Source organism: Pangasianodon hypophthalmus, chromosome 23, assembly GCF_027358585.1.
Source record: "Pangasianodon hypophthalmus isolate fPanHyp1 chromosome 23, fPanHyp1.pri, whole genome shotgun sequence".
NCBI classification, from domain to species: domain Eukaryota; kingdom Metazoa; phylum Chordata; class Actinopteri; order Siluriformes; family Pangasiidae; genus Pangasianodon; species Pangasianodon hypophthalmus.
Window position 1 is genome coordinate 3867962 of NC_069732.1, and position 20923 is coordinate 3888884.

The window sequence follows — 20923 nt, forward strand, 5'->3', positions numbered from 1 at the left end:
TTTTTGAGTATATTTACAGCACAAATTTCAACATGACATATTGTGGTTACATCAAACTGTCAGCCAGTGGTGCTGGACCTCCATTGTACTTGGTGCTGCAATCCATTGTACTTGGACTTGGAACCCTAACCCATGGAAAAGTGCAATGGAACGGTCATTCAACTCGGAATTCCCAGTCGGCAGCATCCCCATAGCTCGAGTTCTCTGACATGAACCCTAAACCATGGCAGCATAGAGTCAACAGCAAACAGATTTATTTTGGATCATTTTCTGCTTGATAAAATTTGATTTTACTAAATATGTAGCTTTTGTGTAGCTTGTGAAAAGGAGTTTTAACAACTTTTTTTTAAGTTTATATTTTATATTAATGTAATTCTGTTGATTTCAGCCCAAATTTACTAATGCAATAAAACCATTGTGACAGATAAATTTTTTTAGCAAAGATGAACAAGACAGCTGACCTACCTTATACGTCATTTCTCGTTGTTAACCATGCAGAAATAATTCATGTAAAGCTTCTTTATATGTTTCTAAAATTCAGAGACTAGCCATACAAATATGACCTTGCTGTGGGCATCCATGTTTTTCCAAGCCGAAGCACTAGAAAGTGTTTAAATTGGAGAATTAATACTGCTCCTCACTGGAGCTGAAAGAATTGTGCTGTACAGGGACACACTCTCGTGTTTTTGGCCGCGTCTCTTGCTCACCTTCCCAGACTAGAGTGTAAGTCCGCAGTTCCTGAATAATGACGTGCGCAATTTTGGTATTTAATCCTCACCCTGCACATGTATATGACCCTAGTTGTTGAAGTGGTTAGGTTTGATTTCACTCAGGTGACTGTCTCTGGTCTGGTTTAAATGTCTCTACACGTTGATGTGAGGATGTTCAGTATATTTTTGCTCTAGTTTGCTCGATTCTGTCTCCAGTTTAACATGATGAAATGGCGCCAACGTTCTCCTGTTTTTCGTAATCATAATTTTCAGGCTGAAATGTTCTGTTCTACTGCTCTCAATGGGCAAGAAATAATATCAAGATTTTTGGACATATTTATGACCACACGGGTTTAAAAACTTTTCAGGATATAATCACTCAATATAATTTACCCAGTACTTAATTTTTTATGTATTTGAGTATTCATATCTGCTCTCCGTGCCTGTGGTGTCCCATGGTACACAAAATTACTGCGTGAGTAGATTTTTCATAATGATCAGTATTCCAGCTCTGCCTCAAATATCTACTAATTTCTCTTTAAATCATTTTACAAACCACTTGGTATAGTATCCATATGGACAAAAGACATGGATCTCGAAGTTCAAGAATATTTTGATCAAACATGGAAAGTGATTACTATGTCTCCTAAAAATCCAAATCTCCAGATGACCCATTGGAAGCTTCTACACAGACATTATTTAACACCAATGAAACATTTCCATATGAGCCCAAACCCACCCCCCCACCAACCAACTGCAATCTGTGCTCCCAAGGGTTGTCAGGGACCTTTCTACATTTTTTTTATTGTATTCTGGAGGCAGCTTATCAATAACATTTCATTCTGGCTGGAACGGAATACCACGTTAACACCAGATTTGTTTTTTTCGAAATAATTTTTCCAAATCTTCTTCTGTTACCCTGGCAGATGAATCTACTCCTTTCTGCTTTCATGCTAAAAAATATTATTAGATTATTGTTGGAACCCCCGACATAGTATGTGTATGCATATGTGGGCCCTCACTTTAATGGATGTTATCTTAATGAAGCTCTCATCAGTTTGTATACATGGTGCTGGGGCCAGGACAGTGGAGGGATGGAAGGCTGCATTTGTTAAACTAATCCTGTTGAACCACTAATGAGTAATTTCAATATCTATAGGATAAAATGTTTAGTAATTTGTTTTAATTTGGTCCCTACTAGGACCTTTTTCTCCTCTTCTTCTTTCTTCTTTCTCTCTATATACACTGGTTTCAGGGGGAAGGAACTAGGAGGGTGGGGATTTATCTGTTATTATTTACATAACCCAATTTAAAAAAAAAAAAAAAGATATGTCCTCTGACTCTGGTTTGTCTCAAATGCAGATTAGATCTCCACCTCTGTTTGTCCATACCAACTAACAGCAATGCTTATTAGTCTCAGTATACAGTGCCTCCAAAAATATATATCCTCATGCTAGTACAAATAGTTCAGGGTCTATTTGTATATTTGCTATTTCTACTATCTTTGCTTGACTCTTTGTCTATTTTGATATGCCAACGATGTCCAATTTGACCTGTTTGACTGCTGCGTGACTTGATTTCCTCTGTCCTCTGTGTCTGATCTGATGATATCTGGTTTGACTCTGTCCCCAGTTTGAGCAGCTGGCTTTCCTGTGGATGGAGAGACAGAAGTCTGGGGGGAACTACAGCCGCTACAGAGCGCAGACTGAGAAACACGTCGTGCTCTGCGTCAGCTGTCTGAAGATAGACCTCCTCATGGATTTCCTCAATGAGTTCTTTGCTCACCCAAGACTGCAGGTGTGTTTGTAAGCGCATGTTTTTCTTTTCAGAAGACACATGTGCCTTGTAGCTCAACAATTTGGCCATTTGATCATGAAACTCACCGTATAGATCACTTTGTAGGTGTATCACTTCTGACTGTAGCCTCTTGTGAGATGTCCCTGTCCATCAGTGAAATGGGCTTATAGTAAGATCACCACCTTGCTTGTGTATGCATTTATATTCATATGTATATATTTATATGGTTCACTAAATATGTATACTGATTATAGCTGCTCACATTACAAGCAAACTTGTTTGTTTAGGGCATTAAAATATGAGATTCTTGGCAAAACACATTATATACCATGTGTGTTTTTTAACAAGAAGTTACTAAAGTATATCCCAGTACATTAGAAAAAAAAAAATCTTAGATGATTTAGATTTTTTGTTTAAGAGCGGAGATGAACATAAGCATCCAAATAAAACAAAAATATTTTGGATATAAATGATGGAAAAAAAAAAGCCAAAAATGGATGCCAAGTACTGTGTTATTGACAACTTCATGTGTTTTTGCATGTGCGTGTACAGTATGTATGTGTGTATGCACAGAAGTGTGTGTGTGTGTGTGTGTTTATATGTGTGTTGTATACGTGTCCAAAAGGCTCATTAGGGATCAGAGAGGTGTAATCCTCAGCTGGAGCTCCTGGCAGCCTCTGACATGAGGATTACAGCAGCATTAATGTAAATCAGCGAACATTACAGTTAGCAAGAGGCTTCATACACACACACACACACACACACACACACACACATACATACTCTCCATAACAGCACTCAAACCTGAGATCTTGCTATACATACATATCAGCACACAAACACGTGTTGCGTCTGTGTTTTTATTTTGATTGCTGCAACACTTTGTGGGGTGTCACATAACGTGTGTGTGTGTGTTTGTGTGACACACATTTGCCTCTGAAGTGCAAATGAACAGAGGGAATGGAGCGGATTGTTGTCATAGCAATGCAGCCTGAATTCCAATTACTATTCCGAGATGTGTTTTTCCTCTGATATAATGTGATCCGACAGTTCAGGTCATGTGGGAGACAGACATTTGTGTAACACTTGCTATGAATGCCATGTGTATAATGACCTAGGAATATTCATACCACATTATAATACATTCGTAAGGCATTGTACACCTCATTATATTATATTATTTACAAAACGTTTTCTAGTTTATAGACATTTTATAAGCTTTTTTATGTATAAATTGGTGAGAGAGTGCATGATAACTAGGCTCAGTTTGTTTAGAGAATTACAGTTTATTCACCTCCTAGACGCTGGAACTGAAATAGACTTAATTGGAATTATATAAATCATAATCATAAGTCATAAATCTATATACTCTGCGAAATTATTTACAAATATAAACATGTAAAAGTTGTGCTTGCATAAGTATTCACAACCATTGCTGTGAAACAGCTAAATTAGTTCTAGTGCAGCCAGTTGCCATTAGAAGTCACATAATTAGTTGAATGTGTGCAATTAAAGTGTCACACGATCTCAATATAAACTCCCTGTTCTTGGAAGAACCCAAAGTTTGTTAGAGAACTTACCTAAACGAACAGCATAAAGACCAAGGAGCTGTCAAAAATATGCCAAACTTTGAACATCCCACAGAGCAACATTAAATCCATTATTAAAACAATAGGAAACAATACAGCACAACAGTGACGCCACCAAAAGTTAGTGACTGGGTAAGGAGGGCTTTCGTTAGAGAAGCAATCAAGGGTAATGCTTCATATGATGCTACCACCACCAGGCTTCACTGTGGAAGTGGTATTCATTATAAATATGGCATTCATTGAAAGTGGTACAGAAATTTGATCAAGGTCTCATGTTGATGCACCCACTAAACCCAGAAATGTCCATAGACTCTGTGTTGATGAAGGCTGGGATTTTAGATGTGAATCATTCTCCTAACTCTAAGTCTAACTCTGACTGTCACTTTGGGTGGTGTGCAGGACTACTATGTGGTGATCCTGTGCCCAGCAGAGATTGACGTCCAGGTACGGCGGGTCCTGCACATCCCACTGTGGGCTCAGAGGGTCATCTACCTCCAGGGCTCTGCACTCAAAGACCAGGATCTGATGAGGGCCAAGTAAGAGCTTCAGGTTCCGCAAAAAAGGACTCACTTCAGGACTCTGTGTGGGATTAGGAGGGATTTCCGACCATGCAGGGTTTAGTTCCATCTCCAACCTTATGCACCTGATTCTAATATTTTACAGACGAGTGACCAATTAAAGGGAAAACCCTGAACAGATGAGTGGAGAAACATAAGAAGTGCAGATACCTCCAAACAGATTGACTGTATGATACAATTAAGCAATTACCATCCTACCAAGATCTATGACATGAATAGAAAGCAGGTCCAGTTGACCATGTATTTGGGTCAACCAGGCAAGAAGAAAAGATCTTGTCTTTGAAAGAGGTTTCATTACTCATGCACCAGCTTCAGTCACAAAGATGGATCAAATGGCTGTGTTTCAGTAGTGACTACAGTGATATCTGTGTTCAGATCTAAGGCAGGGGTTGTCAACTGGTAGACTGTGGTCAGGATCTGGACCCACTAAGGTTTTACCAAACACAACTCAGAGGAATTGTGAGGATCCACAATCCAGAGACAATGTTATACAGGTCAGGGTCAAACACAAATATCCACAAGATTTCCAAGATCAATGGGTTATTCCAAAGAGTAGTCGAAACAGCAAGGCAAGGGTCAAACACGATAAGGCAAAGGCTCAGAATTTAAAAGAGAGGAAACAATCCTTAAGGCAAGGCTTTGCAATGAGAAAGAGGAACCATTGGTAGACATCGTATGATAGGCTGGTTGGTGGGTGGGAATTAGCCAAACTAAGAACTATCAGCCAAGAATGAATTAAGGAGAAAATGGGGAGAAAAAAAATCACACAACCAGTAACCATGATGTTAATGTATTAGTGCGATATGTAAGAAAAAAAAACTCAATGTCAATGCAGCAGAAGAACCATAAAATGGCCCAACACATTACAAATACACCTTACATTGCTTTTTCCCTTTAATTCGTCACCTGTCTGTAGCTATTCCCGAAGAACATCTCTGTGAAGGTTTTCATCAGTACTGGTCACGTGACAGCACCTGACTTCCACTCACGAGTCCATCTTTACTGCAGCAGGTTCACACCAATTCGCACCTGAAGATTGGTGACATGCACAGGACGTGTTGTCCACATTGTATTTTTTTCTGAAGGGGAGAGAAAAGTAAAAATATTCCCACTCTGGGAATCTGGGAATTCCAACCGGAATGGTAATATAAGGTGTATTAACGCTGCAGGATTGTCTGAATCAGGTGCTATAAAGTAGCTTCAGAAGGAACCTGTGCATGGCTTTGAGATCTCCTGATCGCGCTACCAGCAGCACTGACACACTGAGTATTAAAGAGAATAATTAGAGAATACTGACGCGGCTATCTGTGATGAGCAATAAGATGCTATCATTTAGCAGTTAGCATTGTGCTGGTGGCTGCTGACTTTCGTTCATTATTAGCAGAGCTGATATTATGACTTAGCACTTCTATGATTTGTTAGTTGTTATCTTAATTACATTTTTATGTAATTAGTCCTGAAAAATGCTTTAATAATTATCTATCTCTCTATCTATCTATCTATCTGTCTATTTCTGTCTCTGATTTTAGTTACTATCTCTATTTCTGTCCCTCTCTGTTTCTGTTTGTCTCTCTCTCTCTCTCTCTCTCTCTGCCTTTTTTTCTCTATCTCTGTCTTTTACTCTCTTTCTCTGGATATTTATCTCTGCCATTTTCTTGTCTCTTTCTCTCTTTATTGCTTTCTCTTCTTCTCTGTCTTCTTTTTATTTCTTATTGATTGTCTCTCTCTGTCTTTCTCTGTCTTTTACTATTTCTCGCTGTCTCTCCCTGTCTTTCGCTCCCTCTCTCGTTCTCTTGCTTTCTCTCTGTCCATCTCACTCTGTATCTCCCTCTGTGTGTCTCTCATTTTCTCTCCCCCTCTCTTTCTCACTCTCTGCCTATCTGTTTCTCTCTGTCTGTCTTTTTCTCTCTCTCTGCCATCTTTTTCTTCCTATTGTTTCTCTCTCTCTCTCTCTCTCTCTCTCATTCACTCTCTGTCTTCATTATGGAATGTGTATATCTGACCATGCACTTCCTGTTTCTGTCTCATCCCTGTGTTCTGATTGGTTGCAGAATGGATGATGCCGAGGCCTGTTTTATCCTGAGCAACCGATTTGAAGTGGACCGCCTCGCTGCCGTACGTTGCTCCAAATTCTTCCACTCCTCCCTCTCTCTGTCCTCCCTCTCTCCTAATCCCTTCTTCCCATGGTTAGCAGGAGACTAGCTGTTAGCTATCATTAGTACACTCCTTTTTTTTTTTTTTTTGTTCTCATCTCTCACTCTGTTCTTTCATGCATTATTGGTACAAGTGTTAAAAGAAGTGAACATGAGAGGAAATGAAAAAACAAACAAACAAACTGTCAGTCAAAAAAGTGAAAAAAGGGAAAACAGTTATTTAGAAGTATTGATCAAAAAAATTCTTCTTTTTCTTCCTCTTCCTTTTCTTCTTCCTCTTCCTGTTAATTGTATTCTTTTTTTTATTTTTTATCCTTCTCACTACCTTTCTCCCACTTCTTCTCCTTCTTCATCTTCCTTTTCCTTTTCTCCCTTGTCCCCTTCCTTCTACTTCTTTTTCTTGTCACTCTTCTTCCTCTTTTCTTGCTCCTTTTCCTGTCTTTTTTCTTTTTTGTATTATTGCTCTTCTCCCTATTCATCATTATCTTTTTCTTTTGATCTTCATCTTCTTTATGTTTCTCTTCTTCTTCTTCCTCTTATTAATAGTATAGTAATATATGAATATTATGATTAGTCGTTCATCTTGTCATCGTCAGATGCAGGTGCTTTAATTGTCATTGTGGTTTTATAGATTTTTGAGCTTCATTTTAGAGCTAAATGACTCTGTTTCATATCAGATATCTTCTTCTTCTCATTATCTTCTCCTTCATCATAAAATCCCTTCTGCTTTCTTACTTTATCTATTGTTTTTTTTTTTTTTGCGCATTTTGTTTCTTGGAGTTTCTCATTTTGTTTCAATACACTAGCGTACACTGTTATAGAGGATAGTGAAAATTCATATTAATGCCAGAAGAAGTCATTAAAGTGAACTGGAGGAAAGAGTTATTATATTATCTTTTACTGTTGAGTTTTGGAATTGTATGAAATCCTCATAATTAGTGCCTCATGTATATTCTCTTATATATATATATATTTGTGTGTGTGTGTGTGTGTGTGTGTTTAATACGTTCATTGTCAAAAATAGACTAAACATTCATGAACTGTACGCAAGCCTATATTACATATAGTATTACATACATTAATACATGTGGATGTAATTATCACATTACACACAAGGAGCAATTACTGCAGTACTGACTCTCTGTCTCTCTCTCCGTCTGTTTGACTCTGTCTCTTTCTCTGTCTCTCTGTCTGTTTGTCTCTGTCTCTCTCTCTATCTCTCTCTTTCTGTCTCTCTGTCTTTCTGTTGCTATCTCTCTGTCTGTCTCTGTCTCTCTACCTGTTTCTATCTCTCTACTCTGTTTGTCTCTCTCTTTATGTCTCTGTCTTTCTGTCTGCCTCTATGTTTGTCTCTCTCTCTGTTTGTCTTTTTTTTTAATCTGTCTTTCTGTCTGTCTCTCTCTCTCTCTGTCTGTTTCCCTGTCTCTCTCTCTCTGTTTGTCTCTATCTATTCTCTTTCTGTGTATTGCTCTCTATTTTCTCTCTCTCTCTCTCTCTCTCTCTCTCTCTCTCTCTCTCAGGATCACCAGACTATCCTCCGAGCCTGGGCGGTGAAGGATTTTGCCCCGAACTGTCCTCTCTACGTCCAGATCCTCAAACCCGAGAACAAGTTCCACGTCAAATTTGCAGGTCAGAGCCCAGCATCCTATTAAAGCCAGCGGCCAGGTGTAAGAAGGGGGTGTGTGTGTGTGTGTGTGTGTGTGTGTGTGTGTGTGTGTGTGTGTGTGTGTGTGTGGGGCCGGCTGCACTGGTTCCTGGAAGCTGCCTCGCTGTCCCTCAGTTTGTTAAGTCAAGGAATAGCTGGACTTTCAGGCTTGTGTGATATTAGTTTTTTCCTTGCTTGTGATTTTGTGACTCTTTAAAAATTAATGATTTAAAATATAAAGTACGGCTTGAAAAAAGTGATCTATAATTCCGACCTAAAAGTCAACAAGTGATGTTTCATTATGCAACCAGTTTTTATATAATCTCCTGGTACATCACGACTATAGCAACATTGGTTTCAGTTTCTTTAACAATCAATTAGAATTAAATAAATCTTGAATAAGACTTTTATATACAGGAGGCTAGGAATTAAACACTTTTTTATACTGAGTTATACTGTGATATGTGGTTAGTCATAGTTTACTGCAGAGTTAACAAACATTTAGGCAATATCAAAGAAGGATAAACCATATTTAAAAGAAAAAAAAACAAACAGTAACAAAGGCATTAGTCATAAAACCGGAAAACAACTAATGGGAAACAACCCTCAGAAATGCACAATATGATTGGCAAGACTTCACAAGGAGGAAGAAAAACAGCAGGATTAAAATATCCAAACTTATTAAGGTGAAACACAGAACAGGTGAACACATAAGTGTAGTAAATCAGTGTAAGAACAGGGGTGGAGTCAGAACCAAAACAAACTCACATGGCAGAACATAAAAGTGCATGGAGAATGAAAAACAAATAATTATTTATTAATGAATTCATTTATTACAATTAAACTATCTATCTATCTATCTATCTATCTATCTATCAATCTATCTATCTATCTGTATATCTATCTATTTAAAAAACAAAGATTGCACTCCAGCAGGGGTTGTTTTATATTTACTAGTTGACCAGTAATTCAAAAAAAGTAGTTCCGTGGTTACAACAACGACTGTTTCAGGACATTGCTATTTTTTTTTTATTTTTGCAGCAAATAACACGTCAAACCACGCTTTCATTTCAGTGCTTTCTTAGAATACACTGGTAATGAAGAAAGTAAATAAATTTGTGCAATAAATTTGTGCATATTACGGTGCTTACGGATGTACCAATTCGAGCAACCCACGGCTCTGAAAACACACAGAGCTGCTCACAGCGCCACCATGCAAGCATTTTATTTACATTCTATTTAGAGTTAAAGGACAACAGAAATAACTGCAGGAGGAATTCCTTTAGGACTGAGAGGGAATGGGATTTAAAACAATCTTGAGCACACCTCTACACTTCATGCAAAGTGATATGCAAGTGTAAGATAAGATAAGATAACACTTTAAGATAACACTTTAATAATCCCAGGTGGGAATTCCAGCGTTAAGGCAGCAGACAAGAAACCATAGAGAGACAGTAGAAGGATAAAATATAAGCAAGGAAGTATATTTTCAGGATATTAATTATATCTAGCTGCTTCCTTTAGCTTCTGCCTCACTGTTTTCTCCAGCGAATGTATTATTCAGCCCCTAAACCATCAAAAATAGTTTTGGAAGCTTTTTTTTTTTTTTAGTTTGCCCCAAGCGATTTTCTCTGAAAAGATACGCTTCCAGTTTAAAAAGTATTTAAACATCAGCTTTTTGAACATTTAAGACAATCCCAGAATGATGGATGCTTCAGAAGTCTTTTAATATGTGTTTGATATGATTTATGCCTACATTGTGTCTTGACTGGGAATTTATTAGAATGAAAAAGGAAATAAACCAAACAGGACAGTGCTGCAGGTTAAAATTGGCCGTTATAGCCACTTATAATGACAGATCCATGTGGAATAAAGTCACATTTTATTTTATTTAATTAAAGAAAGGACATTTTTGTTGTATAAGAATATATAGTGAGGTTTTGTAGTCATAATAAGAAAAGGTTTTGGGTCCTTTTCTGCTGCAAGCTTTTAGATAAAAGATGTGTGTGTGTGTGTGTGTCTATGTTTATGGATGAGTATGCGGTCACAAGATTGAAGTGATTACCAGGAAGGACAATTTCACACCATCTCACACCATCATAGACGAATCACAGCTGGCTGCACTGCTTTGATGAGCAGCTGATGAGAAGACGCGCGCGTGCGTGTGTGTGTGTGTGTGTAATGTATAGACACATGCTAACAAGAACAGCTAGCACAATTACACACTTCCTGAATCTAACGCTCTTAACATCTTAACAGACTGAACGTGAAATGCATGAGTCTGTAAAACAAAGCAAGATAATGGTGACTTTATTATTATTATTATTATTATTATTATTATTATTATTATTATTATTATTATCATTATAATGATAATAATGATAATAATAATAATAATAATTAGTGATTCTAGACTATTACAATTTTATGAGCATACATTCTATGAAATGCCACCACATTTATTTCTTTCTAAAAAATAAAAAAATTTAAGAAACTTTTACCCATGTTAATGTTAGCTAAGTCACCAACATTTAGCTAGCAATCTAGCATTACATCCACGTGTAACGTGTATCTTATAAATTAGCTTTATAAAGGTTAACATTAATTAGAAACATTGTATTATTCATGTTTAACTTTTTCCTTTTACCTTTTTATAGTTTCTCATTTTGCTGGTGCTTTTATTCAAAACGTCTTACGATTGAGTGAGGAAACAACTGAGTGGCTTGGAGGGGTTGGGATTTGAATTTGTAGCTTTTCCTTTCCTTTCCTTCCCTTCTTTTTCCTTTCCTTACTTTCCCTTCTTTTTCCTTTCCTTTCCTATTTCCTTTTCTTCTCTTCCTTCCCCTTGTTCCTTCCTTCCTTCTTCTTTTCTTTCTGATTGGCTGTGTGAAGCTTTCTGTCTTAACCAGTAGGTCAGCTTGTAGGTCATTAAGATTTTTTTCCCAAGCTTCACCAATTGAACTGAATAATATTTAACAATATTTATAGAGTTTAATTCCAAGCACAATGCTGCTATGAAATAAAAATGAGCTATAAGTAATCTGTAGTTCCCTCGATTTCTTTCTCTGAATGTCTGAAGGCTCTGAGGGTTCCCTTCCCTCAGCATTAAAAGCTGAAAGACGTTTTTACAGTCTCTTTGTGCAATTCCTCCTCTTGTATTTGCTCGGTTTATTATTATCTTCCATCGACTCCCTGTGGCTCATCAGTACTGACAGGCACGACGAAAGGAAAAAAAGAAGAACCGAATCCCCACTTGGTTAGATTGATGCTGTGGAGCAAAGCAAAATGAAAACTCATGGGACTCAGAATTGATTTCAGCAGTGTAGCTCAGGAACACGTGTCACTCGGCAGCATGGCTATAGCTCTAGGCAGTGTTTTTCAAAGGGTAATCCCTGTACGCAAAAAACCACCAGTCGGACAGACAGCAAAACTGCTACTTAGGAAAGCGCCGGTATGCGTCAAATACTAATCAGAACATTTTCTAATCAAATGCTTGCAGAGATGCATTGAGGCAGAACTTCCCTCTGTGGTGAAACTGTGCCAAATTATGATATTATTCCTGAACTTGCGACAGCTGGGGCCGGTCAGAACTGCTTCACGCATGCTAATTTCATATCCCAATTAATTAGGATGAATGCTGTGTTTGTGGAAATGTCCCTGTCATTTATCTCCCTGACTACAGTCACTTTCTCTACGCATATAAACATGCAAACATCATTTATAAACAATTACTACGGCATGATGGAATTCTCAAATCTGATTATCTGATTGAGGGTGTTGATTAATTTTCTATAACAGCAGCTCTGACAGTAGTGCAGCTACAAATCACAGGCTTGTGTCAATGCGCTCGTTCTAATACGTTATCGTTTCTATGGTAACAACCTACACCATATAAACGGATTTTAAAAATGTGTAATGTATAATTGTTGATATCGTGAAGTTTTCTGTAAGGAGATTTTTGCTTAACATTAATGGAAGGAGTCTCCAGTGCCAGCACTTTGTAACAGTCAGAGGTAAAGCTGTAGCTTTAAGTTTTCAGGACAAACAAGTTTAACACTTTGCAGTTTCTCCTTAATATAACAAGTGTTTTTGTCAATTACTGTAACTTCAAGAGAAAGAAAAACAGCGAGAAAAGAGACAGATATCAGGAACCCGGCCATCACACCCATATGTGGTTCTTCCTGAAACTGTTTCCACAAAGTCGGAAGCACAAAATTGTATAGAATATCTTTGTGTGCTGTAGCATTACAGTTTCCCTTCACTGGAGCTAAGAGGCCCAACCCTGTTCCAGCATGACAATGCCCCTGTGCACAAAGCACAAAGAACTCGAGTGTCCTGCACAGAGCCCTGACCTCAACCCCTTTGGGATGAACTGGAACACCGACTGAACCCCAGACCTCCTCACCAACATCAGCGCCTGATCTCACTAATGCTCCTGTAGCTGAATGAACACAAATCCCCACAGCCACGCTCCAACATCTAGTGCAAAGCCTTCCCAGAAGAGTGAAGCTCATTATAACAGTAAAGTTATAAACAGTAACTTTATAACAGAAACAGTAACTTTCTGGTGGTAACAGTAAGTCTGCTTCATTACACCACCCTGTCGTTGATTATTTTCCTATGACAGCATGACACAGAGGGTTTTATTCCTTAACTCATTACTTCAAGTTGTCTCATTTCTGAATTATATTTCAGCTCCTAGATTTCATTTCCAGTGAGTTTTGAGTAAATAGTAATTTCCCCTTTATTTATTCCTTCATGCATCTTCTGTAAATACTCTATCCTGGTCAGACTCATGGTGGATCCGGAGCGTACCCCAGGAACACATGCATGAGGTGGGAATACACGCTGAATGGGAGAATTGTTTATTGTTCTTGTCTGTGGTCATCATACATAGGCTACAGGTAGCGTGAATAGATTTTTTTTTTTTTTTTAATGCTGGAGTATCCCATTAACCTGTCATTAATACAATAATGTATGGATCCTAAGTTAGAAATAGATTATTGTTAGTGTTCTTTCTAATCAGCGTGCTAGCAGGCTAACAAGCCCGAGACGCTGCTGACCCCTAGCTTGGGTATACTTCTACATAATGAAGATGAAGTGTAACTGCTGAGATTATTATGAATCTCCCATTTCAGAATCAATACAGGACACGTGTTCTACAGGAGACATGATTTTGTTCCGCGGTGGTGTTTTTGACCGATCGGTGTGCTTTTGCTCTGCCGTCTGTGTGTGTGTTCTGTGTTGTGACACTGGCCAGATGAGCTGCTCTAAGTGGCTGAGTGGGCGGCTTTAATGACTGCCACTGAAGACTCGACTCCAGCTCTACAAATGGCTTAATCTCTGACTGACGCTCGTGTGGCTGAGTTTGGCTCACTCGGATTCTCCTGCGTGCATTTTCACCCTTAGCTTTAGAGATTCTGGGTTTTGCATTGCTTCTGGGGCCTTTTGCGCATTAATTGATATTTTTTTTCTGCGTACATGAAGCTCAGCGGTAAGCCTCACTGGGCTCTCAGCGCTTGGTGTGCTGTGCAGCCATGTCGATAGGCAGATCGGTTCAAAGTAGGGGAACAACGTGCCGATTTAATTAGGGTGTCTGGTGGAAGAGGGATTGGAGGAGGGCAATTACTGTCTGCAGGGAGGAGAGCAGAGAGCAAGATCACACAAGTCACCTCGACTATAAGGACAGATGTTTAAAAAAATGAAAAGCTGGATCAGAGTCTGTGTTAGAGAGAGAGAGAGAGAGAGAGAGAGAGACCAGCAGATCCCACTACCTTCTTCTTATTCCGCATCTTTTTTCAAACATGTTCAATGGAGAATATATTAATGAAATAAACCGTTCTTTAAATAAACAATAATAGAACAATTTATGGATGTATTATCTACGAGCTGTTCCCATTGTTTCTATTATTTTGCAATAATTGTATGCAAATTAGAAGCGATGCATTAAAATACACAAAGTCCACAGTTCAGATTTGCAGTAATGACGTTCGTCCCCAGGCAAGCCCAGAAGTCAACATGCACATGGACACCAATTTGGGCTAAATGTGAAAGAAATAATATAGAATAGGATAGGATTGTAGAGGAATATTACAGAAAGAAAAGGATAGGAATATGATAGTATATGAATAATACAGAACTACGCAATGATAAGAATATCTTATAGATAGACTAGAATAGTAAGAATAGGATAGGACAAGAAAAGGAAAGAAAAGTGGTAAGATAGGCCTAAAAACAGAATGAGGGCAGGATAGGATAGGAATAAGGGAATAGGATAGGAATAGAAGAGTAGAGGGAGATAGGAAAGAGTATGGTGGGAAAATAGATTAGATAGGATAGGAATAAAATAAGCAAATAGATAGGAGAGGAGAGATATACGACAAGATAGGGAAATAAATAGGACAGGATTGGAATAGGGAAGTGGAACAGGATAGGATCAAGAATGTGGTAGGATAGGAATACTATAGAAATAGCACAGGAAAAGGATGGGATAGGATAGGATAGGATAGGAGGGGACAAAAAGGAAAGGAATGTGGTAGGTTAAGACTAGAATAGAAATAGAATCGAAAAAGAATAGAATAGAAACAGGATAGGATAGGAATAGAAAGAGAGATAGGATTAGACTGGATAAGATAGGAAGAGTAGAGTAAGAGTAGGGAAGAGAAAAGAAGAGGAGAGATACACAGCTAAATGAAATGCTCAGATTAACAGAGAGGGGAAGCGTCAGAGCAATAACATGAAGGGATATTAAAAAGTGCTAATTTGAACACTGTTGTGTGTGTGTGTGTGTGTGTGTGTGTGTGCCTGGCTAGGCAGAAGACATGACTGAAAGTGCGTGCCTAATCCTCTCAAACCCTCACATTTTGACAGACTCTTCCCCAGCAGTTGGTAATCAACCCGGACTGATTATTTCTAAATCAGCCAAGTTTTCTCCAGTAGTCATTTTTCAAACACGTAATAATGTGCCTTGACTGGAGATGGAGTCATTTTCGGTGGATGCTGTATGGTGTTTATTGAAGGTTGTACCCTAAAGTGCATATTTTTCATTGTTGTTGTTGTTGTTTTTTTGTTTGTTTTTTTACTTTGAGTGTACCAAATGGAGTCTCTTGGGGAGTAAAAAAAAAAAAAGCAGTGTCTCAGTGTTTTGGTTGTTTTTATGTATTTAGTTAATTTCGTTTGTTTGTTGCTGTAGCAGATAATAGGATCGTGCATTAGAGTTAAATGATAAATGCCTGTTACTTGTTGGCTCTAATAGAAAACGAATGGCTCTGTCAGTCTCAATTAGGTGGACTGGAGAGGCCAGAAATAACAGGATGTACAGAGGGAGGTCCTCTTATCCTTTAGCTCTGATCTCAGGCTCAGTGGGTGTGTGTGCTTCTTAATAAACTGCTGCACCCTGAGGCTTTGCTTTTTCCACAGAAATAAAAGGAAACCACCCAGAAAGATGACCAAAAACAACCAAAGAGTCCCCATTGTACCCAAAACAGGCTAGCATAAAGACCAAATGAGTCACGATTCGCTTGCTTTCATGGGAAAAACAGACCAGGAAATGAGGTGATCCTTAATTTTCACTCCATTCTGGCTAAAATAACAGTATAGCTTCTTTGAGGTGGTGAGGTAATGAAACCTGAATGGATAAATATTATTATTATTATTATTATTATTATTATTATTATTATTATTATTGTATTGTAGTATTATGTTACCCAACATTTGTATCTGGTGCTTGTGTGTGCTAAATTACCACAAATAAGATCATATTTTAGTATGATTCTGTGCTATTATATGACCTAAGGTGCTCTTTTCATCATTACTAGACTTACATATATGAATGATTATGTACTGTTGCATGCAAAAGTATGGGCACCCCTGGCCAAATCACATACATTTTTTTTTTCAAAGAAGTAAATGCAACCTCTGTAGCAAACTTTTAAAAAATAATAATAATAATAATAATAATAGTAACATTTTCTGCAAATATGAACTTGAAAAATAGAAAACAATAAAATAGTAATTGTGGTGTGTGCAAAAGTTTGGACACCCTTACAGTTATAAAGTCTGAGAACGTGACTCATTAGCACTCCTTATGCAGGTAAAGAATTGCCATTAGGAAAGGACATTATTAATCATAAAATCTTTTAACCACTGATTAAACATTTGAGTAAGAACATACATGATTTATTCGATAGAAACGAGTCATTCACGCAATGCTATATGTCTGATACCAAATTTATTTTCAAATTCAAGAGCGTTCAGTTTAAATGAGTCTGTTTTTCATTCCGGCTAAACCTGTATAAACTGCAGAATATCATAGAGCCTGTAACTGCAGCGCTGACCAGTAATCGTCCAGTCCCAAAGTCATACATTTCACTATAACATCACACCCTGTACCCAAAGCACTTATGTACTTTAGAGAAATTGTTCACAAAATCAAATCTGAAGTAATAACAAAATTGCAGACCCACATCCAGCCTGCCTTTGCGCTCTGAAACACTTCACATGGCCATAGCAGCAAACACATTTCCACCTTTCATATCTGAAAATTTGGATCATGTCTGACAAATTGTGCCTCTTCCAATCGTTTCAAGATGGAAGTCACAGATGCTTGTTTATGCAGAACCAGATTTTAGGTAGGTTTTATGTTTTATTCTAGTGAGCTGCACATAAACACTTTCTCTTCCTTCTTTTCATAAAGGAATGCTTCATATAGATTGTTACAACCCCAATTAGTCTAGGGGTATGTGGGGAATAACACTTATTTGATTATTAAAAAATATCAGTTGTGTGAGTGTATAGTCAGGGACCATCAACAAGTAGTGCAAATCAACCAGGTGATTTATTTATCTGGATACATGTGGAAGTGTGTGTGGTGCCAAGTGATAGTGATAGTATTTACAAATTATTTACAGTAGCAAGTAACAAGACACAAAAGGGGAAAAGGGACGCGAGTGGCACCAAAGCAGACAAATGAGCAAAACAAAACAAGTCTAACTAGTTCCAAGCCCTCTAACCTAACTAAGATAGCAAAATAAGTCTTCAGCGTCCAGGACGCGCTAACTAACCTACTCTATCTATCCAAACAAAACGTACAGAGGGTGGTGCTCGCTCCTAACCTAATGTGTCTAATACAGAAAACGGAATTCCTACGTGCTGTACGATGTATGTCATGTGACTTACTTACCTGTCCACTTTTCCCCAACACTAACAAAGTCACACAGCAGTGTAACGAACACTATGTTTAACTACACAAAACAAGTGACTAGAACAAAGCGGGGGAAACACGGGCCAAATGACATACAAGAACAAAAAACACAGTAAGACACGTAATTAGAATAAAGACAACAGAGGTACAACTGGGTTTTGTGTTAACAGCCAGAACAACTCCTCATGAATGAATGGCTGCGGTTTTTAAATAGGCGGAGTCAGAGGTTGATTGGTGGTCACTGCAAATGACATCAGCGGGGATAATCGAGACGGACAGGAACGTTATCCAATGAGGCCGTGCTGCAGAGAGAGAGAGAAAGAGAGGGAGGGCGAGAGAAAAGGGGAGAGAACAAAACACAAAAACACGCGAACATACTCCAGAACGTAACATAGATGCTTAAACATCTTAAAAACATCTTAAAAACACTTGAAGTTTTGCTGTTATAAGAAAATAATAAACAACGGGGTGGTGCGATGAAACTGAGTAACTGTTACCTGCCCAGAGTTGACTATGTTCCTATAACAGCATAAACTGTGTGAACTATAAAAGTGTAAACTAAAGACTTTCCCATGGTGGAAAATCTACTGACTGTTACAAAGCACTGACACTGGAGACTCCTTCCATAAGTGTTACATAAACGTCTCCTTACAGAAAACTTCAACAAAGCAACAACTTTACATACTATTTGTTCAATTAAGAAAACTCACATTATAATCTGTTTATTATTGTTCCTCGATTATGTATATTATATTATGTATAATATTTTGTATATTATACAGCTCCCTGTGTTACTATGGAAGTTGTTACTATGGAAACAATAACATACAGTATTAGAACGAGTGCATTAATATAAACCTGTGATTTGCAGCTGCACTACTGTCAGAGCTGCTATTATAGAAAAATGATTCTCTGATTTATTATTCCTTTATAAAGTAGACCACAGAACATTTGGCAGAAAAACAACAGTATTTTATGGTTTCATCATTTTGCAAGTAGTTCCGTTTTGCTTGTGTGCAATGGCTTTATTGTGAGCCTACCAAGCTTTTATGGATCAATATTACTGAGAAACCCAAACAATAAATATCAGCGTGAAGCTTTCAAACAGAGGATGATGTGTTTCTGACTTTATAGATTAAAGGCATGTTTAACTGCCGAATCTAGAGTTCTATTTTCCCTCTTTCTATCCTTTCCCCCTCTTTTATTACAAGGTACACCAGAAACCTTGAATGAACTGCTTTATGGCTGTGAGATAAAGCATGACTGGCTGAACTCTTGAATAGAAAAATAGTATTCAAATTATGCTATGTCTGAATGAATGTTGTAATTTATTTCAGTATTATCTAAAATTATATTGCGAACTTCAGGACAATAAGCATTTATTCTTATTCTTATTCTTTGAAGACAATGAGCATTTAATATTTCATTTAATACTTTTAATCACCTCAAAGCTGAAAATGTGGTTCTGGGTTGAATGAAAAATGTTGGAGCTGCAGGCAAGAAAACATTTTAAAAATGTATTACAGAATTAATTTACAATTTTTTGAGTTTCATAATTTATTCTGTAATATTTAAAACATTTGGCACTGGGATGTTGCCTGTCTGAATGAATCAATAAAGAGAATGTGGACTGGACATAATACTCACATTAGAATATAACCACATCATTTTAAACACTTATAAAAGATTTTACAGAAGTACATGTTCTGCTCATGTTCTTGCTCAAGGTTCCTCATCATCTGATGGAGGGAGAGTTGTATTGAATCTTGACACTGTTTAATACACTAAACCAGGAGATTTATATTTACAGCATTTAATGGACGTCGTTATCCAGAGCGACTTACAGAAGTGCTTTGTAGTCTCCAATGAAAAACATATCTTCATGCTAGTAAAAATAGACCATGGGCAAAGAATACCATAATACTAAATTGGGAATAAACCACTTGGGGACACGCTGTTAGAGGAAAGTAATCAGTAACAGGGTGGTGTGGTGTAGTGGAGTTACTGTTACCACTCTGATAATAATTTGCCAAAGATACAATTTCCTATTTATTAAAGAACAACATGTCATATTTTTATCTATTTGTAGTTAGTTCCTGTTATCACTTATGTTATAGCAGCTATAAACATCCTTTCCCTGACCAGCCTCTATTTTGAAATTAAAGAACAAAAAAACAAAAATACAGCTGGTCATGTTACCAAGAAACTGAAACGCTCCTGAATCCCTAAAGATTCTCCCATGTGGGAAAAGTTACAGCTTTACCTCTGACTGCTACAAAATGCCGACACTGGCGACTCCTTCCATAAATGTTAAGTAAATAAAATCTCCTTACAAAAAAACTTCACTATATCAATGATTACTTGCGTTTTAATCCAGTTATGTGGAGTATCTGCCATACAAGTCTCAGTGTAAGTTCTTACTATATAAATGATAGTGAGCGTTTAATATAAATCTGTGATTTCCAGCTACACTACTGTCAGAGCTGCTGTCATAGAAAACTAATCATCACCTGGTCATATTCTGACCAATCAGAATGTAGAATTCCACAGCACTGTGGTATAAATGGTTATGAAATAACTGAAGTTTGGGAGAAAGACCACGCTTGATAAATGTTCTGCCTTTGATAAATTCCTGTCTCTCTCTTTTTCCATTACTGATGACTTTTCTGTAGCGAAAGTCGTATCCCTCACCTCCCCATGATTCAGCAACTCCTGGCTATCTGACACAAAGCAGAAGCCTCCCAGAGCTCCTTTTTACAGTTCTGCAATAACACATCATGTCATTTGATTGAAGGCATGGTCTGCAGTCGAAAAAACCCTATTAGAGAGGAGTTAGTAAAGGAGAGAAAAACAGAGCATAAGTCAAGGGTTTTTTAATGTGCAGAATTAGTGCTCACTTCAGTGCTTAGTGTTTAGTGGAGAGGTACAGTAGATCTTCAGTGTTTTTTTTTTTTTTGAAGATAGACCTCGACTCAGCTGTTCAGACAGCCAGGAGAAATTTTCTCCACCACCATAGAACAGTCTTGATGCATATCCTCTTGAGAGATGGTGGGTCAAGTTGAGGCATGCTTGTTGTTCGAAGGGACCATCATACAGGGCAGAGCTTGAGAAGTGCTTTCAGGTATGTGTGGGTACATTTTGGCTTGGTAGGTAAGCATCAGTGTTTTAAATCTGATGCGGGCAGCTACCGGGAGCCAGTGGAAGGGAACAGTGCAATAGAAAAATTAGGTGAGAGAACCAGAACAGGTC

General features: G+C 37.8%; 1 protein-coding gene across 2 annotated transcripts in view; it reads left to right on the plus strand.

The window, feature by feature from the left end:
• The window catches only part of LOC113546282 (potassium channel subfamily T member 2), a 104819-nt gene that overhangs the window by 59777 nt on the left and 24119 nt on the right, over positions 1 to 20923 (plus strand). For both annotated transcript variants that reach the window (XM_026946051.3, XM_053228660.1), the window contains exons 11-14: positions 2343 to 2507; positions 4496 to 4632; positions 6726 to 6789; positions 8348 to 8456. In XM_026946051.3, the coding sequence (XP_026801852.1) occupies positions 2343 to 2507; positions 4496 to 4632; positions 6726 to 6789; positions 8348 to 8456 (475 nt within the window). The remainder of the gene's footprint in view (positions 1 to 2342; positions 2508 to 4495; positions 4633 to 6725; positions 6790 to 8347; positions 8457 to 20923) is intronic.